This window comes from Oxyura jamaicensis, chromosome 2, assembly GCF_011077185.1.
Source record: "Oxyura jamaicensis isolate SHBP4307 breed ruddy duck chromosome 2, BPBGC_Ojam_1.0, whole genome shotgun sequence".
Lineage (NCBI taxonomy): Eukaryota > Metazoa > Chordata > Aves > Anseriformes > Anatidae > Oxyura > Oxyura jamaicensis.
The window spans coordinates 3,068,064-3,094,223 of NC_048894.1; the positions used below are offsets into that span (position 1 = coordinate 3,068,064).

The window sequence follows — 26,160 nt, forward strand, 5'->3', positions numbered from 1 at the left end:
TATCGGTCTCACAATAAAAGTAAGAAGCTGATGAGAGTTTTGTCTTAAATTATCAACTTTATTTGCACAATTCTATGCAACTGCTGTATTCACTTTATTTCCAGGCTGGAAATAGCCCAGCTAAGGATCAAAAGCATTTGGGGAGTACCTTTTACATAAAGATCAGCAAACTAATGACCTTGAACTTTAAAGCTACACTGGGTGTAAGGACTGGTACCAGCTGTCCGTGCTCTTCTGTCTGAGGCCGTGCTGTCACCCTGTGGTGATGTAAAGCCAATACTTGTGTTAAAGATGGTTGCAGAGCTTTTTATCTTGTCAAAACCCATCCTTGGGAAGGCAAATAACTCCACCACCATCCTGCCATGCCCATGCTTTTTTCTCTTTCCCCCTGGTTCTTATTGGTTTCAGCTCCGTGACTGCGATGTTTCAGTGCCGTTTAAAGCACCTCATTCCTCCTGCAGTCTGACCTGGTAGACAAAGGGCCGAGCCCACAAACACGAAGAGGAGGCCATGAAGATGCTCGGAGGCTGGAGCACCTCTCCTGTGAAAAAAGGCTGAGAGAGCTGGGGCTGTTCAGCCTGGAGAAGAGAAGGCTCCAGGGAGACCTCATTGTGGCCCTTCAATACTTAAAAGGGGGCTTATAAAAAGAATGGAGAGGGACTCTTTACTCGGGTAGGTCATTATAGGACACGGGGGAGTGGTCTTAAACTAAAAGAGGATTGATTTAGACTAGATATTAGGAAGAAATTCTTCACTCAGAGGGTGGTGAGGCCCTGGCACAGGTTGCCCAGAGAAGCTGTGGATGCCCCATCCCTGGAGGTGTTCAAGGCAAGGCTGGATGGGGCCTTGGCCAACCTGGTCTATTGGTTGGAGTTAGATAATCTTTAAGGTCCCTTCCAACCCAAATTATTCTGTGATCCTATGAACACGGTCTGCCTGGCAGATGGCAAAAGCCAGGAGAAGCGAAGCTGCCCCAGGGTGGGTTTCCAGCCACCCGTGCCCGGCCTGGTGGCTGGGTGTGCCGAAAACACTGCCCAGCTGGCGCCATGGGCTGGGGGCGTAACGGGATGGCTCTGCTCCACCAGCCCCTTTGGGATCTGTGAGGGAGAAGCTCTGCACAGGGTTCACATCGTGGTTTTACACCCATCCTTACCTTCCTACCCTTGTTCTTCCCCGAGGGCGTTCAGATTGCGCTCAACACCCAGACAAGCCGCTCCTTCCCCCACTAATCCCTCACAAACCTCTCACAGGGGCTTCCTCTGCTCTAGCACAAACCTACAGCAATCATTTTGAATCATTTTATCACTTTCAGTGACAGCAGAAACAAATCCCACACGTAGTTTTCCAATCCCAACGCAGAGATTCCTCAGCTGGATGCCGGTGCTAGGCTGCCACCTCTGGCTACGCAGCCCCGTGGGCTCACGCCGACCCATCGCATGGCCAGGACCAGTAAAATAGAGCGTGGAGGACATAAAAATAACGTAAATTGTGTAAATATTTATCATGCGTTTGTGATACTCAGCATTTCTATCTGGGCAGTGTACCTGCTGCAAGAGGGGCTCGTCTCGGAGGGCTGGATGTCAACAAAAGCACTTCTCCTGCAGATGGCCTGCGGGATCTTCCACAAATACAGCCGGAACCGCTTCTTCACAAAAGCGTAGAGCAAGGGGTTGAGGCAGCAGTGGACAAAGGCCAAGCTCTCTGTGATCTGAATGGCGTAGTCCAGCTGCCTGCTCCTCTCGCAGCTCCGGATCGCGCCAACGTCTTGCAGGGAGTGGAGGATAAGGACGATGTTGAAAGGGAACCACAGGATGAAGAAGACGGCCACCAGAGCGAAGACTAAGCAGAGGGCTCTCCTCGAGCCGGGCATCCGCGACGTGGTGAGGACGCACGCTATGCGGGAATAGCAGAACACCATCAACAGGAGGGGAAAAAGGAAGCCCAGGACGTTTTGGATGACCTGAAAGACAACTTTCCAAAATAAGTGTTTCTGCCCATAATCACGGGTGCACACGATGGTTTTGTTGTTGATATGCTTCGTGGTGGTGAAGAGGCCATCCGGAATGGAGAGGAGGATGGAAAGGACCCACACCACCACCAAGACGAGGATGGATTTCCTCTGCGTCGTGGAGCTGCGAGGAGAGCAAGCATCAGCGATCTGCAGGTACATGTCCAGACTCATGCAGCTCACAAGAAAGACACCGCTGTAGAAATTCATGGTGTACATGGCATTTAAGACGGGGCACAGCATATCCCAGGTCACTCGCTGGGAAACGTACAGGGCCCAGAAAGGAAGGGTTAGCAGCAAGAAGAAGTCTGAAACCACCAGGTTGAGCAGATACACCTCAGTCATCTTCTTTTTCTTCCTGACGTGCAGAATGAGGACAACAAAGAGCAGAAGGTTCCCCGCCAAGCCGACCAGGAACACCCCGGTGTAAAATGCCGGCAAGAACGCCCTGCTGAAGGAAAGGACCTCTTCTTTGGTGCAAAGGCTATACTGCACGTAGTCCTCCTCGTCCAAGTACTCATAGGGGTAGTCGCTGGCATTGGCAGCGTAATCTTGGGCATCCAGCAGGGCTGCAGCAGTTGTTGCTGCTTTGGAAGCTGAGCTCGACATGAGGCTGCCTAAGACAAAAGACAAGCAAAGGAGATCACCGCAGTGTTTCAAAACATCATTCCAATCCATGCAGGAAAAGCAGGCGTGGATTGTTTCCCTCTAGTTCATAGGTTTAAATCTCTGCCACCTCCGGGTAACTCTCCCACGTCCCACGTTCTTTGGTCTTTGCATGCAGCATGGAGACGGCCATCTGCACATACCCCAAAAAAACTCATTCTGGCTTCCTCACTCCCACGCATTAAGAGCATGGTCTCCTCTGGGGTGATTCATTACTTCCTCCTGACACCACTGCGAGCTTCTGGGGAAGTTCGTGCCCTAAATTATGCAGAGTCCAGCACCACACCCTGCTGTGAGCCGCTTTGGGGTCACCCGGGGTGCTGCCAGCAAGCGGCACTGCGCTTCTCGGTGAAGGGGACCCACCAGCAGCACCTTTACGTTGGTGGGGCTGCACCCAAAGGCAAAACACTGAAGAGGAACCGCTCCTTGTTGTAGAAGGCCTCAACGGGGTTTTACAAGTCAAGGCTGCTCTCTGGGTGCTGCCAGAAACCAGGGAGGACTGGCTGCAGATGTCCCCAAACCCAAGAGCACGCAGGTTTTGAGCCATGGCCAAACCTGCCCTCGTTTCCCTCGGGACTCATTTTTCCAGCAATCCCAAAGCACACGCGTTTTCCATCTGAGTTTCAGACCTCTGCCTCGCTGCTGTCTGCATGGAAACCACCTCACGGAGGTGGTCCCAGCTCACCCCACAGCCACCCTACAGCACCCCAAAGGGCCAAGGTCCCCCCGAGCCCCAGGTGCGGAGCAGCGAGGGGGGAAGCAGTGGACGTACCTGGAGCAGTCCCGTGTCCGGGGTTGCTGAAATAACCATCCCAGGAACCCGGGGGCGGCTGAAACGAAGGGAAATTTGGGTTGGGCTGGGCTGCGATGCTCCCTCGCTGGCTCACCCTGCCCTTGGCAAGCACCCTGCCATGCATTAGAGCAGCCACAGCACCCAAAAAAGACCTGGGAATGAACTTTTTAAACCCATCCCCGGCTCTTGGGAGGAAGCCAAAGCTGCCTGGCCGCTCTGAGCGTGGTCCCATCCAGCAGGACTCCCCAGCACCTCTGACGACCCCACATCAGGCCCACCCTTCCCCACAGCTCCCATTTTGGGGTCTCTTTCAGCTTTTTACTCCCCCCTGCCACGTCGTTCCTCCTCCGCACTGTGCTGATGCTCGCAGCCGGACAAAAATGACATGGGCTGAGCGGTGCCATTAATCCCAGCCCGCCCGCGTGCCAGCGCTTGGAGCTGGCCAGCCTTCAAGGAGGAAAAAAAGGAACCTCCCCAGGTTTCTCCCACGGCTTTATCTCCAAGCACAAAAGAGAAAACACACTTACGAGAGCCGCTTCTCCCCGGCGGGCAGTTCCCATCCTGCCAGAGCTTGACTCAGGCTTTAGGAACCTCCTGCCGTGGTGTCAGAGGATGGGCAGGAAACACGAGCTCAGTGGAACCGCCCTGGCTCTGTTTCCCCTTTCCCAGAGTTACTCAGCACGCAGCCTCCTCTTCGTTTTCCTCGTTGGCCTGAGGCTCGCTACGTAACAACCCCTGATGTGACAGCATGTTCTTTCAGATTTATTTTTTTTCAGAAAAAAAAAAAAAAAAGCTTTAATTATTGGAAACATCTGCCCCAGCCTAAGAGAGAGACGGACCTTCAGGTGATGTCCACCCTGCACCTTCCCGACTCCCACAGCCAGGATCCGACCTGCTCGCTCTCGGCACTGAGATGGAAACATCTCTGGCCAGCGTAGATTTTTCTCTGTTTTTATTTCCCCAACAAATCTAATTATTTTCCAGTAAATCTGGATGCTGCAGGTTCCTCCTCCCTGCTTTCCTCGTGTTTAGGCACGGCGCAGCAGGGTGCCGCCTGCCGATACCACTCCCGTCATGTTCTCGACGGATCCAGCCATCATCCCAATTGAAGGCAGGCAAAAAGATCCTCCAGGTCTCCATCGTTTTCCCTGTGGGCACGCAAAAGCAGTGGTCAGGTTCTCGAGAGTGTCCCCCCTTCTCCGTGCATCCTTTCGCCACGGGACGGGGACCAGGATGGGGCCCCAGCACCATGGAGCCGGGGCGTGCCGCCCCTCCAGGACATGACTGAGGGGTTGGTCAGCTTTCCCCCTGGAGCACACTGGTGGAAACAGGGTGAGGAGCAGAATAAGCAGTTATTTTTGCAGGTAGTAGGTTATCACGGAATCATCTAGGTTGGAGAAGGCCTTCAAGATCTCCGAGTCCTAGCAGCAGGTCCTACCGAGCCTCATCGCTAAACCACGGCCCTTCGTGGTGCATCCACACGTCTCTTAAATACCTCCAGGGATGGGGGCTTTTTGGAAAAAGCAAAAACAAAAAACAAAAAACAGCTTTTGGGGAGGGAAACGAATTTGCTGGAGCTGTTTGAGATGAGACAAGTGTAGGGTTAGGACTGAGCCAGTTCTATTTTGGACCTTTCTGAGCTTTCAGAGGTCTTTCAATAATATTCCTTAACAACGTTCTTAAACAAAGGGAGAGCAGCAAAGGCCTGAAACCCCTCAATAAATGGCTACAAAGGGCTACGAAGCTGGTGAAGGGCCTGGGACACAAGTCCTGTGAGGAGCGGTTGAGGGAACTGCGAGTGTTTATTCTGGAGGAGGCTCAGGGGAGACCTCATTGCTCTCTGCAGCTGCCTGAAAGGAAGGGGTGGGGAGCTGGGGGTCGGCCTCTTTTCACAGGTAACCAGTGATAGGACCAGAGGGAATGGCCTCAAGTTGCTCCAGGTGTCTGTAGCTTCCCTAGCCCGGCAACAAAAACAAAGTGAGTTTGGGTTTTTAATCGAGTTTCTCCCCCCGAGCACGTATCGCTCAGAGCTGCAGGGGATTAGATGTGCTTGTGCCAGCCACGGCTAAGAGCAGCCCTCGCTGCCATTTATTACCAGGCTTTAATTCAATTCAGGAACTAGTAATTGCATAGATTTTTTTTTTTTTTCATTTTATACTCTGCAGAGCCTTAATGGCTTTGGCAATTAAGGTAACGAGGTTATCAGTAACGGGAAGCACACTTCGCGCAATTCAGCAGTACGACCAAACGCTTAGCTGGGCTGCTTGCTTTCCTGCTGCTGAAAACGCTGCAGGTCAGCAGCGGGGCTCTGCCTTTCCTGGGGTAAAAATGGGGCGGGGGGCTCCAAAAATCTGGTTTCTTTGCCCCTTCCCTCCATTGAGGTCAAGTTGCCCTCTCTTACGGGATGGTTTTAGGCATCTGCAGGATCCAAGGGGATTTTTGCTCCAGGGTCCTGCTGTTGAAGTCCAGAACCATTTCTAAGTTGTCCTTGGGCTTTAAAATCCCCAGACTGGCACACAAGCGGGGGCAAACCAAGTTGTGCTTCAAAGCCCAAATCCGGGGGGGAGGGGGAAAAAGGTAGCAAAGGACTTCGCTAGCAGGAAAATCAAGCGGAGGGAAGGCAGGGCCTGCCTTTGCCCTGTATGAAATAACTCCCATCTGACGTCAAAAACGTGGCTTTGCACCAACAGAGACATTTCTGAAGCAAAAAACTCAAACAACCTGCAGAAAAAGCAGCGGTCTGCCTTCCCCCCCGGGAGCAGCAGCTGCAAAACCAGCCTGAGGGTGCAGCAACATGCTAAGATCACCCCCAAACCCCCACGGCTTTGGGGAGCGAACGCCTGGTGCCCGATTGGGGCAGCAAAAATTAATAAAAAATAAGAAAAAATAAGAAAAACAGCAACAAAAATTAGCTGCAGAGCACCTACACCCCCAGGCAGGCACATGGCCGCCTTTTGGCGCGCCCGCCGCCCGGGGATTCCCCGCGCCTCCGCACCACCCCGCGTGACGTCACGCCCCTCGCCGCCTCTTGGCCCATATAAGGAGTTGGAGGGCGGAGCGGCGGCGAAATGGCGCCGAGGGGAGGCCCCCCTCGTGCTGCCGATTGGTCAAGGGAAAGCGGGGCGCCGCGCGGGGTGCTGGGAGCTGTAGTTCTCCGGCGGCACGGAGTCTAACGGACCAATGAGAGCGGGGAGGGCGGGGCGCGGTTGGCCAATAAGAGCCAGGGGGCGGGGCGTGGTGCCGGCCGGTACCGGAGGTCGGGCGCGGAGCGGCGGCAGGCCGGGGGTTCGCGGGTTCGAGACCCGGCGGGGGCGGTGAGCGCGGGGCCGGCCCGGGGCAGTGGGAGTGGGCTTGGGGCTGAGCCTTGGGGGGGAGCGGGGCTCTCGGTGCCCGGTTTTTGGGGTGGTGGAAACGTGCTGCTGCTTGGCTTTTCCTGTCCGTATCTGTTCTAGTACGCAAGGGTCTCGTTTCCCGAAATTTCCCTCGATTTAAGCCAGCTTTGTGCAGTGCTTGGGCTCAGCTCTAGCCCTTGTGAATTGTTTTCCGCCCGTGCAATACCCGGGGGATTTCCTCTTCTCCAAACAAATTCTCTGCGCTTCTCATCTCTCAAACCTCCAGGGAGGCTCCCCGTCCTTGCAGGCACCATGTCGTCCGGTCAGGAATCTGTGTTCACCGAGTACGAGAGGGAAAGCAGCCAGACGTCGAAGCTGCTGCGGAAATTTAAAGAGACGCCTTTTGTGCCCATCGGTGAGACGAAGCCGGGCGGGGGAAGTGTGCGTTCGTGGGCAAAACCTTCCTGGGGAATCGATACGGCAAACACAGTCGCCTACCGTGAGAAGGAAATGGCTGTGAAATGACTTCCTCAGGCAGGGCTGGGATGTGGTAACAGCTTCTACCTGGGGTGATGTTTGCTCTCAGGGAGAGGGAGAAATCAGTGAGGCCTCTCATCTTACATTGAAAAGCCAGAACCTAGGGGAAAAAAAAGTTTGAGTTTAAAAATGAAACATGTTTGGGTGATCCTGGTAGGTGGTGGGGATGGTGTCTTGTTCTGGAGAGACTGCGAGCTCCATGGTCACTACACTTTCAAGCTAACAGAAACCAAAAAGTATCAGAAAGTATCTGGAAGTATCCAAAACTCATCCCACCTGCTGAAGGTTTGACCTCTCTCTGCTACCATCCCATAGTCCAAACGCGTTTTCCCACTGGGTTCAGTGCTTCCTCGGCTTCAGGACGCTGTGAAAATCCTCAGCCTCTCTGCTGAGACCCGAAAAAGCCTCGAGGAGAGGGCTGTGTGCCCTGAGAGCTTTCCTCTGATCAGGAACTGCCTCTGAGGGGAGACAGGGTTTGATTTCCAGCCGCCTTAAATGGAGGGCGGACGGGTCAGCCGGGGTGAGCTGCGCCTTGCCAGCAGATAGCTGCTGGTTTCTGTGGTCACAGGACTTTGTTCTGCAGCTCACGATGGACTCGCTGAGTCCAGCTTTTTGCAGGCAGAGTTTACCCTCAGCCTGAGTTAGAGCTAGCTTGAAGGCCCTAAATAATTTGTATTTAATGAAGCCATAGTGTGAATCACGCACGGGGAAAGGGTGTTTGGTTCTCAGCTGGAGCTGGTCACGCTCCTGTTCATGCAGCCAAGCTGTGTGGGTTCTCAGCAGTAAAATATACACAGCCCTTAAAACTTGGCAGCTTTCTTTGGGCTATGTAAATAATCATCCTAAATGTGGAATTAAAGGACTGGGTTTGGGATATTTTGCCCATCGCTGTTCTGTGAGAGCATCGGTGTCCGTGGTGGGAATTGGCACCGCCCGGGCGGTGTTTGGTCTGTCCAAGCACTAAAATGAGCGGTGTTGCTGAACCTCAGACCCGTGGTGTGGGACGAGTGACTTATAACTTGTCCCCATGAAAGCACGCCAAATGTGATGACCCAAAATAACATCCTCAGCAGGCAAGTGGTATGTCAGGATGCATCCGTGCACCAGCAGCGCTGAGCGTCCTGGCCGAAGCTGAGCGGTGTTCTCGGTGTGAGGTTCCTTCTAAGAAAGCGAGCAGCGCTTGTGCCCTCTGAAAAATATCAAGGAAACTCTGTGACACCCCGAGAATGTACCGTGAGCTCCTGCTGTTGGCGTTTTAACGCCAGTGGAAATCCTTGTTCCTCCCCACTGTTAAACGAGATGGCACTCCAGTGAAAACAGAAGGAAGAAAAGGGACCTCTACACAAAAATAGCGTTGTACAAAACCAGGCTTAGTCCCAGGATTTCTTGTTTAGGTAGATCAATGCCACTGAGATGTTGGAGGTGATTTTTATTCACAGGAATGCTTTCCTTCCTTCGCAGGGATGGCTGGCTTCGCCGCGGTGGTGGGCTATGGGCTGTACAGACTGAAGCACCGAGGGAACATGAAAATGTCGCTTCACCTGATTCACATGCGTGTGGCAGCCCAGGGCTTCGTCGTGGGAGCATTAACGTGTGGTATGTGCTGAGCAGGAGGTTGTTCTTGTCATGGGTGCCCTGGGTCATGGAGACCCTCTCACACCTCTTCGTCTGCTGGTGGATAACATAAGCACATGTTAAAAACCCTCAGGGTGGAAGCATGCAGGCTGCTATGTATAAATATTTATGCCTGTTTGTTCACTCTTCTTAGAGTTCACATAATGTTTAAGTACATAAATTCGATATTAAACCCCACTCACTTTGGGAGTAGAAGTTTTGATCCCTTTTACATGTGGAAAGTATGTGAGGTTCTTCTGCAGGTGTTGAAATTAGAGGCAAAAAAAAAAAAAGGCCATCTGCCATTAATATTTTCCCTTGTAAATGCTGCTGTTTCTAAACTTAATGCACTGGAAAGTTAGTTTCCTGGGTCTCATTTAAGTGTTTCGGCTGTGTGTGTGTGTGAATTTATATCCCATGAAACACTGTTTGCCCATACCGTATTCCCAGAAGGTATGAGAGCAAAGCTTCACTTTGGCTGCAATGTGAACTAGAGTTGGCTGGGGATCCGCATACCACCAAGCTAGGAAAAGTTCCTGTTTGTAAAGAATTCTTTAGTGTTCATCATGACTGTTTAAAGAGAGAATGAAACAAAAGAGTAAGGGAAATATTACTTTGGTTGCTCAGAATTTCAGAATACTGTGGTTTTTTTTTTTTTGTCATGCAGGTGTGCTGTATTCAATGCTACGGGAGCACGTGATGAAGCCCAAGGAATAATGGAAGAACCTAAACCTCTGTCCTGGTGGTGGCCTGTGTACTGCAGCTATCAACTTAATATTGAGGGGTTCTTGAGGGGGAAAAAAATATGTGGCTTGAGAGAATTGCCCTTTATTTTGTGTATGGTACGCTGTCCTGAGGCTGGCAGTCTAAATGATTGCATAGTAGGTAAAATGGGTATCAGGGTCTGGTTCTTTTTGATTTACACTACTCTATTCCAGTTTTTAGGGGATATAGTAGAGTACAATCACTTTATCCTCCCCTTGAGCATTAGCTCAGTCCTGCAGTTGGTGACTTCTCTTGCTGCTGTTGCCCAAAGTGACAAAGTTTGAACTAGCTTCTGTCAGGCAGAGGCCACCTCTGTAAGATAGCATTGTGAATGCTGTGAATGTTCTGCTGTCACTTCCTATCCTGTATATTTGTCAGCCTCCAGCTGTGTAATTTAGAAGCTTCCAGTAACACTGACTTCTAAAATACCAAGATATCTATAGACATCTATTTTATTTTTTTATTTAAGGCATAAGATAAATATGTGGTGTGTTTCAGCTATTTAAATGTTATATTTATTAATTGTTAATGAAGACACCAGCTCCCTATTTTTACTCTAGGTTTTCAGATGCTTAGATTACTGTATTTTTTAACTTTATTTACAGTGTTCTTCTGGGTAACATTTAAATGTAACATTTAAAATGCACTTTGATTTGGTGTTCTAATGCTTTTAAAATGTATGATCGAACTTCTGCAGTACCATTCCCCACAGAAGGTTTAAAATGTTTGAATCTGGAAAGCTCCCTCATCCTTCGTGAGGTGTAAAACCTTTCTCTGCAAAGCGCCAGTGTTATTTTACGCAGGAACCCCTTGAATCTCTCAACAGCAGTCACAAAGATGTGTTGATGAAGCAAAATTTGTGGAAAAGAAACTGCAAGATTTTCTGACTAGCTTACATTCCATGGTGGCAGTGTGACAACAGGAGGTCTAATGACAATAGGAGGTCTAATAAAGCAAAATATGCCCTGCACAGGTGTGATTTGTTGAGAGCAGTGTGTGATATGAATAAAATATGGTAGAAATAAACAGCAGTGAGCAGTGGAGGTGAGGAGCCGGTCGAGTTTTGGCTGTGGATTTATTGTGGGGCTCCCCCTGTGTGTAAATCCTCCGGGGTGGGGACTGGATGTGGGGGGGTACATGGGGGTTTTTAAAAGCCTTGAGAGGGCACGGGGCGGACGTGGAGGCCCCCAAGCCTCCCTCAGGGGGGCGGGCAGAAGGCGCTGTCCTCAGCCGTGGCCGCCCTCCAGGCCCGAGGGACGGGGGGTAAGGGCGCTAAGATGGCGGCCGGCTCAGGGCGCATGCGCGGTCCGGGCCTTCGGCGCGTTGCTATAGCAACCGTGTGAAGCCGCGGCCTAGCCGGGAGCCCAAAGCCTGGGCCCGGGCCTTGCTCCGGGGCCGCCGCCGCCGCCGGTCTGGGGGCTGCGGGGGGCGGCGTAGGTGGGCCCGGGGGGGGGGGGGGGCGTCTGGAGGAGGTCTAGGAGGGAGGGAGGCGTGGGCTGAAGGAGGCAGAGCGGCCTTGTCAGGCCCCTGGTGGCAGCCAGGTGGGGACCCCCCCTCTGAGGGGAGGCTGAGCTGTGGTGGGGCCCTCGGCACCCGCTCCGTGGTGGGTCACGCTGGGTGGCACCGGCTGCTTGGGGATTGAAGGGAAAGTTGTAAGCCACGCTGCTGGTGTTTAGGGTAAGCACAGATCTTTCATTGGCAATCCCAGCTTAGCCCAAAAATGGGGGGATTTGGGTCTTTTTTTTTTGAAACCAGGGGAGGAAGGCTGCATGGGCCAGAGCCACAACCAGCCTGCGTTCCTTTTAGTCGTAAAACTAGAAGCTGCATGGTGTGGTTGCTCTGTTTGCTTGGGTTTTCCACCTGATGTGAAAACTAGAGTGAAAAAGACCTGAAGGCTTTTCTGTTTGAAAGCCGTTTATGGGGAAAAAAAAAAAAAAAAAAAAAAAAGGGCACTTAAAGCGAGGCCGTGAGGCTGAGGAGCACGGTGGCTGAGAGGAGGAGGAGGAGGTGGCAGGGAGACTGCAAAGGTCAGGGTGGAAAAACTGCGAAGCAGCTGTTAAAGAGGATGTTTTGAATGTGATGTTGATCTCTGCTCTCTGTTGCTCTTCATCCCCTTCCTGTGATGCTTTTAGTAAACCATGGAGTCACAGCTAAAAGCACAGGAGCATTTTAAAAGCCAGTTTAAGGCTCTTCAGGAACAACAGCAAAGAAAGCTGCAGAATCTAATGGAGAGGAAAAAGGACAAGCAGAGCAGTCAGAAGGTTAACAATGGCAATGCAAAGGAGACTTTCGCCATCCCGAATGATCTAAAGCTGTTTGAAACAGACCAACCTGTGACTGAAGATGACAGCAAAAGGTAAAGGTGTAGCAGCACTGTTCCCTCAGGAGCTCACAGAAGTATGTTTTGCGTGTGATCTTATGAAACTCACAGTAAGAGAGTGGTTTGTCCTCATGTGTTAGGCTTTCAGTAGCCTGAGAAGACTCTCACTGTCTCTAGTACGTTTGTCCTCAGAGTACTGTTAGGTGCTCTTTATTATCAGAGTTTCACAAACGAAGAGCTGAAGGATGGAGGGGTTAAGGCGATGTGCTCAGTGCCATCTGCCCACCTCCAGTCACTCCACGGTCACTAGTGTCCTTTGAGCTACTGGTTAGCTCCTGGGTAGCCTTGTAAACAGGTTTCCTTTACCAATAATTTCCAAAGACCAGTATGTGCAAAGCATCACGCAGCTAATGGGTACAAGCCGAAGTCCTGCAGCCCAGAACAGTGTTCTCCACATATCTGTGCAGTGTGACATTATGTAATAAGTTAAAAGACAGCCACAGAAGATGAAATATAGGAGAGTCTCATAGGTAGGGTTGCCTCACAGGTAAGATACATGACAGGGATATACAAGTTAGGGTTGTAAATCTTGGGGTGACAAGGGTTTGGGCCTTATCTCACCCACTGGTGAGTACCTGAATTATCTGGACACTGGGCATTCTGCTGTGGATCTTCCTGAATCTTGCTTTAGAGCTGAGTGCAGAAATCAATTTACAGGCCCAGATTTGGAACCCCAGCTCAGATCATTCTTCATCTTCCTCCTACGATGCGGTCAGTGTCTCCTGACCTAATTAATTTATTTTCACCAACTAGAGCAGGTCTGGAACTGGACACATCCCAGAGGTGTCTGCATTTACCACACTGGTGGCTACTCTGGGATTTGCTCCGTGTTAGCAGCGAAGGCAGCTCAAGAAATTCCTGCTTCTGCTCACTGCTTGCGACTGTGCTGACACAGCTATTTTCAGGGCTGTGCTGGAAATTGAATTCACTTTCTGGGGCAAGGGTAGTTTTATCTCAAGTCATTTCAGTGATCCAGATTACAGCTTTAGCCCCACAGGCTGTTTTATTGGCGTCACGATAGGGTGACGTGCTGTGGTACATGCACTTGGGTGTATACCTTTGAGACAGTTCTCCCTCCCAGAATCCAGAGTGGGAAAGGGCACCTCTGCCAAGGTTTATCAGGCCACTAAGCAAGGTTTATTGGGCCCTAAATGCTGATCTGCCTTCTGTGTTACTCTGGGCAGCTCCCTGCTCAGCTTGTTTCTGAAGATGGCTTCCTGGAATGCCTGAGTACAGAAGCTGCAGCAGAGCTCCTGTGATGATGCAGGGAGCCTGGGAGTGAGCCATTGCAACTTTCAGGTGCTTCTGGGAACATGGTGTTTGTACCAAACAGGGAGCTGAGCATCCAGAAATAACCTGGTGCTCTCCTCCTTGCACCATCCATCCCCTTTTTCACGCGTAGCTCCCTTCCCGTGGCTGGCTGATTGGCCAGTGTAAGCTTCTGGTCTGACCTCTGCCAGCTGTCCTCGTCCCTTCAGCATATTTCTCTGATAGTCGGTACAGATTAGTGACGAGATTTGAATCGTTTTTCTTTTTAAATGCAGAGGGAGACTCATTCCCTCATTTCAGGTGTGGATTTGTGTGGGCGTAAGGGGGGGCTTAGGAGCTCCTATAACATCCTGGTGCAGCGAGGTGCAGAGTACAAGAGAGGCCCAGCAACTCTGGGGCTGCTCCTTTGCCACCTACAGTTCAGTAACTGAGGTCTGAGTAATTCAGGAGCTGTTGCCTACCTCTGCTTTCTGAGCCTCGGGAGCTCATTTTTCCATCTTTCTGTTCCTGCATCCAAATTCTGTTCAGGCAGGCGCTTAGCTGACATTTCAGTCTGTCTTTTTGTTTTCGTTTGTGTGTCTGTGTGGCTTTATCCTCCCTGGTCTGTTGGGTGCATTTCAGATGAAGTGTTTTTCCCCATCACGTGGAGAATCCCTAACAGAGTTGGGAAAAACACCGAATTTCAGCCACAGCCCTCGCTCACAAGCTTCCCCAGCTCTCTTTCCTTGAACTACAGTAAAACAGGTTGGCTTTCTGTGGCCTGTTTCTTTTCACTGACTTTCATTGCTGAACCACTTGGGTAGAACCTCCTTTGTAATGCGTAGAAGTCTCTCAGAGGAGACTCCAGCTCTTTGCAGTTGGGATTTCCATCCATTTGTTACCTTTAGGAAGCCAGCTCGGAGGCAGACATCGCTGACCAGGTGTGCTGGGAGCTTAGAACCGTTTTTTTTTTTCCATGTTCCATAAAGGTTGAAAATGTTTCTGTGTATCCCTCATTAAATCTGCCCGGTTTTGTTGTTCACTTCTGTGAGTGGTACATGTGGGAATAACTTAGTTTTGTCTTTTCTCTGCCTAGATTGCTGCTTGCTTTCTTCTCCTCTGTAAACGGCTGCCTTTGATCTCCCTTTGATTTGCAGCTTTGGAACAGACGTGCACTGCTTAATTACAGATTGTGAATCATCTTATAAATTGACTCTGCTGTTTATGACAGTGCTTTAAGGGGTCGTTTATTCTGACACGCACACATGGAGCGTGCGTTTAACAGCTAAAGCCCACTTTGAGCGAAAGGCTTGCTAAAACTTGAAGAGAAAATATGCAGGTGGCTATTGAGAAAGCCGACATCCAGCTGTGGTTATAGAATCACAGAATCATTAAGGCTGGAAAAGCCCTCCAAGATCATCTGGTCCAACATCCCCCTACCACCAATGTCACCGCCAAACCATGTCCCCAAGCACCACGTCCAACCTTTCCTTGAACACCCAGGGATGGTGACGCCACCACCTCCCTGGGCAACCCGTCCCAATGCCTGCCTGCTCTTTCTGAGCAGAAATGTCTCCTCATTTCCAACCTGAGCCTCCCCTGGCGCACCTTGAGGCCCTTCACTCTAGTCCTAAATGCTTTTATCCCTCTCGTTATGCTTGTATGCACAGCCATACACTGGAACAACTGGCCTACATCCAACCCTCTACAATCACTCCGGCTGCCTACTTCCTGCTTCAGCTGCAGTCTGGAGCACTCAGTGTGTAGGCTAAAGGTGTGGGACTCCGATTAAATCACCACAAAGTAGCTACCCAAGGTCACCCTGCAGGTAATGACAGCCTAAGGCTCAATTCAGCTGCCTGCATTCGGTGCCTGGTGGTATCTGGGGTGCCTGAGGGTACATTGGGAGCATCCCCATGGGACGCAGACAAGGACCCTGCATCGTTTCTGCTGCCTCACACAGGGGGCTCTGATAAATCTGGGGTGTCTTGAGTAGATGCGTGTGTCTCCACAGTTTGGTTGAGCCCCCGAGGCCCTGATTTCTAGATTTTACATTTGGAGGAACCATTGTGTGAGGACAGCGAAGAGATTAAAGTTGTTCATCCTCTGTATGCCTGAGAGAGATGAAACCCATAAATGTTACTAAATGTACCAAAGAATTGGAGGAGCGAGGCCATTTCCTCCCATTCAGAGGGCTTTTTGATATTCTTTGTTCTTCAATGAATTCCAAAAAGTGACATTCACAATACAAACTGATGCTAGTCCGTCCTGGTGGGATACCAAAAAAATCGGATGAGGACACAGGAAATTGGCCTCTGGTGAATTGCTCTGAAGTGTTCATTTTTAAAGAAAGAACCCCAGTAGCAGCTTTTGTAATTTAAGCTCTGTTATCCAGCACACAGTCTTTCCATTTTATCTCTGGAAGCATTGTTTCGAAGCACATCATGGTGACGTTCGTCGTTACGACTTCTTCTCCCCCAGGTTGCTTGAAGTTGAGAACGAGCAACTTCAGGATCAGCTTCGAGAGGTCCGGGATGAGAACTGCAGGCTGTACAAACTGGTGAAAGAGAAAGAGTTTGAAATAAAGCAACTCCAGAAAAAAATGCAGGAGGACAGATTGGCTTTGTCAGGTAACCACAGGAGCTTTGCATTCACACCGTGTTAGTTCCAGCGTTTGCTTGATGCTGATGACAATAGAGGCAGGATAACGGAGTCGTCGTGAGCCAAATAATCCTCCTGGCAGAGAAATAGTAATGTGACATCTCTTCGCCTGCTTTAGGCTGAAAAGGAGTGTTTCATTCACATTGTGCTTGCCTCCATTTACACTCCTGTAATAAGCTTCTGCTTAAAGTCAGCTCTTCTAACCGAGAAACACCTGGCCTCTGAGATTTGGGGTTGAGCTTGGCAGTGATTTGCCACAGCGCTGAAGCCATTTGACTCAGGATTTTGGAAACAGATACCTGAGAATATACTCATAGTCAACATTTTGTTGCTGCCTAGGCTTACAAAAGTCTAAGCTGACACTGTTTGGCATTTGCGGTTACCTAAACATTGATGTCTGTCCCTTCTGGAGAGTCTCATGGCTTTACGGGCCATGAGGAGTTCCTTGCAGTGGTTTGACGTGATGGCACACACCTGCGGCTTGGCGTGCGTGCTTAAGCTCTGCGTCTTACTCTCCTTCAGTTTCATGAGCTGCAAAATATGAATGCTGCCGCTCCCCATCTCAGAAAGAGAGCTGTTGGAAGGACCAAAAGATATCTGAGGTTTCCAGGTCAGAACTGAGGTGCAGAATGTTGTTATTGATACTGATACTTCCCTTTAAAGAAGTGTAGTGCTCTGGGGATACACAGTAATGCCTGCTCCTCACAGATCTTCTGAGAACTTGCTTTTACGAGCACAAAAAATGATGACTCCAGAAGCCTTTATATTAATGTCAAAGAGCAGTGTTACAGGTTTTCTCTGCTACATAGCGTTAAATTCCTTATTCAGGCTTCTTCTGTTCAAATGCCTGAACAGGACACATGCAGCTCGCTGGCTGAATGAAAAGTCCAGCTTTGAAAGTGGTTTGGGTGTCCTTTGAAGGCTGAGCTGTGCAGTTGGAGCCTCTTCCACTGGGTGCCACTGTTGTTCAGGACAGCAGCAATGACCAGGCCAGTAGAGAAGGGGAAAACCAGCAATAAGCAAAACCAATTAGTGCGTATACCTCCACCCTTAATAATTACCTCTAGCTTGTATTTAGGAGAGGTGATAGGCTATTACTGGGTCAAGACCAGGAGCCAGAAATGCTGCTGCAGCTTCTTGGCCGACTGAGATGCCAGCTGGTGGCATTTTGCACCATGCCTTACCTATATGCTTTGGGGCAAGAGACCCACACACATTTCACGGAAAGAAAGAGCTTTAATTAAACACGTGCAATGCCATCACACGGCAGCACGAGCCTGGGTTTTGGTTAGTTTCATATGTCCTGGCACCCTTAGCAGCTGTTACTTGTTAGGAAAACTAGGGAAAAAGTAGCTTCTAGATGAGAGAGGGAGCACATCAGATAAAGAAGATCCGTGGAAACTGTTAAAATAATGGGCATTACGTATGCCAAACATAACTTGTTCTTGCAGGCTGGTTTCTGTTGCTGAGCTAGAGGTTTTCTTGCACGCTGGATGCAATTATATCGATGTTGCACTTGTGCAAGAACTTCTCTTCACCTGTTCGATGTTAACAAAAGCCAGGTGACACAGAGGGCGCTCCTGGGGATTACTTTCTCTGTGACACTGAGGAGGAGGAGAGCAAAGTGTGTGTTTAGAAGAGCTCAGTAATACAGTAAGGCTGCGCGCGTTATCGCAAGGGGCTTATAAATAGGCACAATGAAATTTCCTGGCTGTTATCCAGGAGTCAGCTGCAGTAGTGCTCCTGACCTTTAAGGACAGATGTCTAGAAAAAGTTTGCACCTCTGTTTTCGGTGACTCCTCCAGGAGTAAACAACCAGCACAAAACAGAGCGTCGTCTTTTTCTATAACGTGCCACAAATGCCACGATATGCTGCCAGTTCTTAACGGTCCTTCACAGCAGTGAGCAGAAAACCTCTCTCCCCTTCCTGTGTGTGTTGTTAGAACCTCTGGTGTGGCCTGTTCACATGCGGCTGTTCCTACAGCGTGAAACGTGGCATTGCTAGCCACAGTGTGACGCTGGCTCTGAGGGCCAGGCAGTCCAGCTGGATCACTGACGCCTCTTTTCCCTCGCTTACTCATTCAAGTGCCTGGCACAGCGCTGGGAGAGATGGCTCAGACAATGAAAGTTCACTGTACAGTGGACAGAGAACAAAAGCATTGTCTGTTCTGAATCTTGCCTGTAAGATATGTCCTTTGCTTTTATGTGTGCTTTTCAGGGACGTCTGGTTTAGCGGGGGACGTTGCCGCTGCTAAAATCGTTGAACTGGCCAAAAAGAATCGTGAGATAACTGCCGAGACTGAGAGCGAAAAAGCCAAAGTGAAGCAACTAAATAACAAAGTCAAAGAGCTGGAGAGAGAAGTGAGGCATTTTTCTTGTTCTCTTTATTTTTTCAAAGAAACAAAGAAATCCAGCTTTTGGGACAGAGGAGCTGTAGCAGCTGTGGGTTTGATTCGTGTTGCCATTTCGAATTTGCTCTTGCATTCATGCTTGCTCTGAGTTCTTGTCATTTCTTTTCACGCTAGGAGGGAGGGAGGTGTGCCCTCAGCTGTTGCCACCTTTGCAGAAAGGAGCTAGGAGAGGCTATCAGTAAGCTGAGCCAAAATAATGAGCCAAAGATGTATGAAATGCCAGTTAGAAACATTCGCTTGTATGTGAACCACAAATAGCCTAAGAGCTTTCTGAGCTGAGGCAGTGAGGAACTATGTCACTTAAGATGGCAAATCTTCACTCAGCCAGCTGTATTCTTCTGGTTTAGTACAACTTTTTTTCTATAGGCTGACCTTTCACGGGACTGATTTCCCTCAGGTGACTGCTGAAATGAAAATCAGATGCCCCAATGTCAGTGTTTACTCTGTTCGTTGGCAACTGCTGATCCTCCTTATGCAGTATGGGTAATTTTTTAGATCATTATTAATGCGGTTTTCTTCACTTTGCCTCCTCAGAAGGCGTCATTTAAATGTATCGATAATGTTTGTCGCTCTGTCTGACACGTGCATGTTGACTCCATCTTTCACAGTCACTTATTTTCATGAGTCATTCAGCTGTCTGAATTGGATCCCAGTTACCTGAAGGATCAAGGAGTGGTAGATGACAGATTGGAGAACTGCATAAATCCAGAGAGTTCTGCTCAGAAGGGCCTTGTCACACAGCTTGCAGGCTGGCTAAGAAATGCCAGGTGTGGCTGAGGACCTGTGAAGTAGGGGAGCAAGATGCAAATAATTTAAAAAAAAAAATAAATCTTGCTTATAATCCTCTATTGCAGAAGTGTGGAGACAATTATTCAAACGGAAACGTAAAATATTGTCAGATATTGACGTAAAAGAAAGGATGCTTCAGGAAAGAAAGTCGAAGTAAACAAATTCTCAAGAAAAAGTGCAGGTCAGAGCAGAGATAGGCACCTCAGGTACGAACTAATCTGTTCCTTGGACACCAGCACCATCAAAATCAAAGACAAACGAAGCAACCTGTCTCATCTGCGATAGAGGTGAACCACAGTTGGGCCCCACTGAAGCCATGTCCTGGTCTGTGTTTTCATAGAATCACAGAACCATTAGGGTTGGAAAAGCCCTCCAAGATCATCTGGTCCAACATCCCCCTACCACCAATGTCACCGCTAAACCATGTCCCCAAGCACCACGTCCAACCTTTCCTTGAACACCCAGGGACGGTGACGCCACCACCTCCCTGGGCAACCCGTCCCAACGCCTGCCTGCTCTTTCTGAGCAGAAATGTCTCCTCATTTCCACCCTGAACCTCCCCTGGCGCAACTTGAGGTCATTTTCTCACATGCTCCTTTGGGATGGCTCTTCTCCAAACCATTGGTCGTTGGCTGAGTTTTTGGAATGGGTTCGTTAAGAAGAGCTGTATGAAGATGTGAAGGAAGGGTAGGATTAAAGCAGTGCTCAACAGTGGAAGTTACCTATCAAAAATGTTGGGTGAGGTGTAAGGAGAGCTATCACAGAGAGGAACCTGCAGAGATTCACATCTCTTCAGTAGCTTTTACGCTAAGCTGATGAGACCCACTTAATTTTTTCCATTGATTATAGAACAAGACAACTAAAGCACAACTCAGTTACCCGCACAAAGCATAAAAGGACCATTTGAGGTGCCACTTGACCTCCCAGACATCCAAACAGGGCTGGATGTCATCCAGACATGACAGTGGTGTCACTCTGGGTGCAGCAACCGAGGGCCTGCTAATGTCCCTCGGACACCTCCAACAGGACCAGGCACCTGTGTGGGGGCAAAAAAAGAGCCCACGGTCAGCGCATCTGCTTGACCTGATGTAGGGGTCTAGTGTAGAGTGAGCTCTGAAGAGTAGACTTCCCTGATTGTATCGATGAGATTCCATTAATTATGAATAGAGACAGCCACGCTGAGAAGAGGAAAAGTGTTAATTTGAGAGCTGGATCTCATCCCATATGCCTGCTTCTAGATGGCTTGAACTCAGGGAAATGAATCATATTGATGGTACCTTTGCAAACACGTCGCAGTATGTACTTTGAGCAGGGGAAAACACTGTTATTTCACGTAATTGTTAGCTCTTTGCTTGCATGAAAGCTGCAAAATATGGAAATCATAAGCGTTTTAACATGAATTCGTTCCCACAAACAAAATGCCGGGTGTGGTCATGGAGCAATCGCTTAGCAAAGAGCAGAACATGAACGAAGACTGCAAACGGGTGTTTGCAGAAAACATCGTTGAAATGTGACCCAGCAGCTGCCACCACTCGCTGAAATCCCTGACTCTCGGTCCATTGCCTAAACAAATTTCTGAACTGGGGAGAAGTGGTGGTTTGTCTATGCAAGGATTTAGTTGCAAAGAAAGGAAGATGGCCCTGAGTTGCACTCTGTTTCTCCAAATACGACTAATGAGGAAGCTATTCCTTAGGGCCTCATATTATTCAGGCAAATAACCAAGATTTTCTGCCCGCTTCAAAGAATGAAGTCTCATCCCTTTAAAGCAACGCTTCCCAGCCTTTCCAGCTCCAAACCCGCTGCGCTGCGGTCCAGCAAGAAGTCTTTGCAACCTCAGCAGAGGACCTGATCCAGAGGAGGAGGGGCAGTGTGTCTGCCTTCCTATTCTGTGCAATAGCAGACGTATTCTTTACCTGTTGAGAAATGCTACTTCAGAGATGTTCCAGCTGAAGAAAAAGAGACTTAACATCATTACTGAACCTCAGCTGTAGGGCGTTAGGTAGTCATTTCTCCTTTTAGGTTCCTCTGGTGGATAGAGCTGCGTGCTTTTTATTAAATACCTGTGATATTCTTGAAAAGTGAGTAAACTGGCATCCAGAGACAACATCCTGATCTGTACTTTATTGAATCTGCATGTATATGTGTACGTTCTTATGTTATGAACCTGTGATGAGAAAAGCCCCCAGAGATACCCATAACTGATAACTGATCCCATCTCAGCAAGTCAGAGACATTTTCCCTGATGTTATCCACAGTGAAATAACCCAGGCTTCCTTGGGAAGCGTTTCAGGAAAAGGCTTTTCTACTGATTCATTTTAAAAAACAAGGGAAATTAAGTCATTATTTTTTTTTTCATGGAGTAAATAAACATTCAGGTTCATTAAAATTACTGTTGCTTTTTTTTTTTCTCTAATTAGTCTCCCATGAAGGTGTGTTCTTCACTGTATCCATTCTATAAAATTCCTTTTTTTTTTTCCAGCTACAGACAGCTGTGGAAAAAATACATTCCCTTGGTGGTGATGATGCGGGAATCAAGCAGTCAACTCTGAAGAAGATAGAAGGAAACTCGGTATGAATTGTAATCGTAGAGAGGAAATCAGAAGTAATAGCTGATACTTAGTTCTTTCCTATTGTGCATTCCTTTCCTTACGGCAAGGATGTCTCCCTGTCTCTAGTTTTGACACCAAATTGCTCTGTTTTCACCTCTATACCCCACAAATTAGGGAATGAATCTGGAAAAAAAAAAAAGGATTCTGTGATTCTGATGGATATGTGGATCTTAATAACTTTAGGTCTTCACTGAGGATTCTGTTCTTACCAAATCCATTCTTCTCTTCAAAGGCCGAGAGTCCAGAGGTGAAAGCATTGCAAGAAAAATTAACCACGGCCAACTTTAAAGTGATGGAGTATCGTAACCAGCTCCAGTCTGCAAAGCACGAACTGAAGATGACGCAAAAGGTACTGTTCCGGGATGCAGCCTGTGGTTGGGGTCCTGTTCAAGAGCTATACTCCTGTGACATCAGGAGGAGGCTTCTTTTCCTCTGAGCTTTCATTAGAAGCCTCCATGATTCCAGTGAACTGTAAGGAGGTAACAAAACTACGGGTATAGTGGTTGAACTGGAAAAATACGCACATGGGCACACACGGATTTCATTCTCTGCTCCTGTAACTGGATAACTGTTCCTGTTATTTCTGCTGCTACGATAGCTACAGATCCTTTAAGGTTTGAAAGTCCCAGTTCAGCAAAATAGGTTTTGGCTGACTTGAAACATACAGTCAAGCCCATTCCTCTTTTCCAAAACGTTTAATTAAGTATTAACTTTTTAATGCAGGCTTCAGTCCCGTGAAGTTGGTGAGATTAAAAACCACACTTGAACCAAAGCACGTTTAAACAGTTGGGTGGAGTGACATCCAGAGTCACTTTTTCCTGCTTGATTCACGATGGGTTTTAATGCATTCCTCTGTGCTCTGCTTCCTTTGGTTTCATTACTTTGCATAAGAGACCTGCAATGCAGATCAGAGTAGAGAATACGCTTCTAAAAATAGAACTCTGCTGACCTTTTTATAAATAATTTAAACGCTCGTCGTACTAACTTTAGCTCTCGTTAATGTGGCTGCTTCAGAACTGTGCAAGAGAGATTGGCTTAGTGCCTGATTGCAAGGGTGTGTATTAAGACAGCATCTCTGCTCTGCTCCCGTTCAGTTCTAGTTATATGTAATACAGAATAAATGCAGGTGTTGAAAACTGTTAGCAATGCGTGGGAAACCTTGGTGATGAATTTGAGATCCTCTTACAGAGGTAGCACAGTCTGACACCCGACGCCCGATGCTATGGGGACAGGCGGGTTCTTTTTAGGGATCCTTAGTACAATAGGGACTGGCCGCAGGGTACTTATAACAAGAGCTTTGTTAATACATAAAAAATTTAGCAATCAGCATAGGTGGTTGTTCCACAGAATTTTAGTAAGTAGTGTAGCTTTCTTATTTTCCAGAATTTTTACTCACCTAGACTTTTTAATCATCTGGACTCTGCAGATTGGGTCAAATTCCTACTAACGAGCATGTGGTACTGTAATCATAGCCTAGACTCAGAATCCACCTAAAAGAACGTGAGTCACTCGCTCACTCCTCAGAGAAAGAAGATGATGGTGAGAGGCACACCTGACCATCCCTGATCACAGGTTTTGCCATCCAGCAACGCTTCTGTTCTAAGTCCCGCCTGGGACTTGCTACCGCTTCATTTTAGAGGCAGTGTCTGATGTGATGTTGTGCTTCCTGGTGCATAACAAGTGTCACCACAGCTGGGCAACCCAATGCCTGTGCTTGGGCAAATGTTTCTTATCACAATGCCAACAGGAGGCTTGTCTGTTCTCTAACGGGGGGCACCACATCCTGGTGGACGTTTTTATCACAACGGAAAAAAGGGAGAGACAGAAGGGGACTGATACATGATCAGGCTGCTTACATATTACGGCCGTTTGCCTAATAAAGTGGTTTTGGTTGTGTTAACCGTATCACCAGGTGTCAGGGGCATGGGGCACTGGTCACAACACCCAACTATGCAACTAGACAGTACAATTTGACACACATGGTAGGCAGGCAGCAAAATACAGACTCACATTTAAAAAGGAAAAAAGAATTAAAGACGAATACTGAAACATTAAAACACCGAAATACCCACCTTAACAAATGAAGCCATTCATGTTAGCCAAACCCCTCCTAAGCAGCAACACTCTGTGTTGTGATCATGGTCCAAAATAACTTACATCACATGGGATCCTGGATATCAGACACAGGTTTTATCTATACAAAGACTACTGTGTATAGAGTGGTTGGGGCTTAGTGCTAGAGAGAGCAGTTTTTCCTCCCCTCCCCACCACAGGTATTTCAGCCTAGTCTTACTGCTGATGTTAATCCCTTCTTCATAGCTTTTAGCAAATGAAGTTGGTGAAGATGTGAATATTCAGAGTCTCTTGACCAATTCTGGCAGCTGGCGTGGACGAGCCCAGCAAATTCTTGTTCTCCAAAGCAAGGTGAGTTGAGACCCTGCACAGGGCCTGCATAGTAAGCAGGGCTGGGATGCTCCAAGTGGGATGTTTGAGGTAAGCTGTTGGTTCTTCATTAAGTATTTCTTAACATCTATACCTGCTGATAAGATGTGTCCCAGGACAAAGACTTTACTGCAAATACACAGCCAATCTTTTCTGTGTTGGAATAAAAAGCTTTAGGAATGTTTTTAGTGCTTGTGTGTGCCTGGGTATGGTGTGTTAGGTTTTAAACATGTAATGATGGGTGCAGAGTCTTTCAGAATTCCTGCAGACTATGCTAATTAGTCTATTGCTAACATACAAGCTTCCATATTTAAGCTGGGAATCTTTAGCATCTGTGTCAGAGGAGAGAGTTCAGTGACTCTGGAGAGCGGTGGCAGCCTAGTTAAAATCCCTGGATGTTTTGAAGGTGCCTCTCTCCACTGCGTACAGAAGGAGCCCTGTCAGTGCCTGTGCTCTGACTTAGACACCTTTGTTCAGTGCCTAAAGAATTGAGGCCAGATAAGATGTTCAAGTTGTTCCCCCGGGAACTTAAATAAAATCTTTAACTCCTGTATCTTCTGAAGGGCACAGTCTAGCTGAAATGTCAGCTCAGGACAGGGAGGCAGTTTGTCTGTCTTATATAAAACTTCTTGCAGGTAATTTGATACACAATCCTCCTATTTTTCTGGTGTTGAATTATATGCCAATGAACTGTGAGTTCTGCACTGACTGAAGTTGTTAATCTCTGTTTTCCCATGGGCAAATTACATTTTCCTTTCATTAGACCCCCTGGTTGGGATTCGGCTGAAGGCTGTACTCTACTGGAGAAATTTCAGAGCCAGTCTCCACAGGCCCCTTCTGTAGTTAGTGGTGATACAGTAAATACAGTCACTGGCTCAAAAGTGATCCTGCTTCCTTCTCCTGACTATAAAAGAAATCTGTAGTGAATAGCTGAGGTGCAGCAGCTGAGTTCAGTTGCCCACACGCTGGTGTCTAATGCCAGCTGAGATGCCACAGGGTGTCCCTTTGACCTTTGGCCATTGCTCTGGAGGAGTAGGGATGTCCTGTAGATCCTGTGCCATGTGTCTCCAGTACCCCAGGGCATCTAAAACGATGCCAGATACCTATATTCAGGCTAGTGAACTGTGCCTTAGATGTGGACATGCTGGATGTTGGTTCTGCTGAAGACTGAGATGCTTAAATTTATATGGGTAAGTGGGTGTCTGCCCTTGTAGAGGAGATCTAACATTATTCCGTTGGCCACATACATATTTAGTGGCATTTAAGATGCTTTGGGGTATCTGCCTTGCTTTCACTTGTGGCTTTGATAAAGCACAGCACTCCCATGTGTCCTTTATCACCTGTAGGTCTTGTGGTCATATCTCCTTCCTGCACAGATGCCCTAAGCATCTGCATGTTTGTTAGCACCTAACAAATATAAATTTGAAAAGAAAACGTTCACTGCTCTATGTACCCATGATAATGTCAAGAAGTGAACAACCAGATGCTGCGCTCTAAGCTCTGGTTTTGTGCTCTTTCATGCTGGACCACTGTGTTGTGCCCTAGGTTCGAGAGCTGGAGAATCAGCTGGGTCAAACCAAGAGCAGAACATCACTGAGTGAAATCGATGAGGAGCTGCTGGCACTGACTGATCCGAGGAAGTTGTCAGCTCAAGAGAAGAACTTGCTGAAGATTCGCAGCTTGGAAAAAGAAAAGAAAGAAGCCTTGGAGGTAAAATGTTGTGAGCTGACGGAGTCCTACTTGGGCACATAGTGAGTAAGAACTTGCCTTACTTTCAGGGTTTATGTTACGTACCCTACCTGAACACCATTTTGGGAACCTGCTCAATCTACTCAAAGAAGTTGTGCCACACTTCACGGGCTGATCAAAAGCCTTCCACACTGGTTTTCTGTATTGTACTCGTGT

At 48.3% G+C, this 26,160-nt stretch overlaps 3 protein-coding genes across 5 annotated transcripts in view; 2 read left to right on the forward strand and 1 right to left on the reverse strand.

The window, feature by feature from the left end:
- Window positions 1–1,207: 1,207 nt before the first annotated feature.
- On the reverse strand, window positions 1,208–4,132 carry ACKR2 (atypical chemokine receptor 2). Of its 2 annotated transcripts, XM_035319790.1 has the most exons (3): window positions 3,995–4,132; window positions 3,447–3,504; window positions 1,208–2,625 (listed from the first exon to the last, which is right to left on the reverse strand). In XM_035319790.1, exons 1-3 carry the CDS (start codon window positions 4,025–4,027, stop codon window positions 1,502–1,504), a joined length of 1,215 nt encoding a protein of 404 aa, XP_035175681.1. In that variant the 5' UTR covers window positions 4,028–4,132; the 3' UTR covers window positions 1,208–1,501. The 2 variants fall into 2 exon arrangements, with proteins under 2 accessions (XP_035175681.1, XP_035175680.1); XM_035319789.1 differs by lacking the exon at window positions 3,995–4,132 and having other exon boundaries at window positions 3,447–3,632.
- A 2,538-nt stretch (window positions 4,133–6,670) lies between these two features.
- HIGD1A (HIG1 hypoxia inducible domain family member 1A) lies at window positions 6,671–10,576 on the forward strand. Its single transcript, XM_035319800.1, has 4 exons — window positions 6,671–6,781; window positions 7,086–7,214; window positions 8,798–8,932; window positions 9,618–10,576. Exons 2-4 carry the CDS (start codon window positions 7,112–7,114, stop codon window positions 9,665–9,667), a joined length of 288 nt encoding a protein of 95 aa, XP_035175691.1. The 5' UTR covers window positions 6,671–6,781; window positions 7,086–7,111; the 3' UTR covers window positions 9,668–10,576.
- A 440-nt stretch (window positions 10,577–11,016) lies between these two features.
- CCDC13 (coiled-coil domain containing 13) overlaps window positions 11,017–26,160 on the forward strand; it is a 30,153-nt gene continuing 15,009 nt past the window's right edge. The window contains exons 1-8 of one of the 2 annotated variants that reach the window (XM_035319791.1): window positions 11,017–11,152; window positions 11,848–12,071; window positions 15,825–15,973; window positions 18,223–18,365; window positions 21,684–21,773; window positions 22,046–22,162; window positions 24,133–24,237; window positions 25,801–25,965. In XM_035319791.1, coding sequence (XP_035175682.1) covers window positions 11,854–12,071; window positions 15,825–15,973; window positions 18,223–18,365; window positions 21,684–21,773; window positions 22,046–22,162; window positions 24,133–24,237; window positions 25,801–25,965 — 987 coding nt within the window. In that variant the 5' untranslated portion in view covers window positions 11,017–11,152; window positions 11,848–11,853. The remainder of the gene's footprint in view (window positions 11,153–11,847; window positions 12,072–15,824; window positions 15,974–18,222; window positions 18,366–21,683; window positions 21,774–22,045; window positions 22,163–24,132; window positions 24,238–25,800; window positions 25,966–26,160) is intronic. The other variant, XM_035319792.1, reaches the window with a different exon arrangement.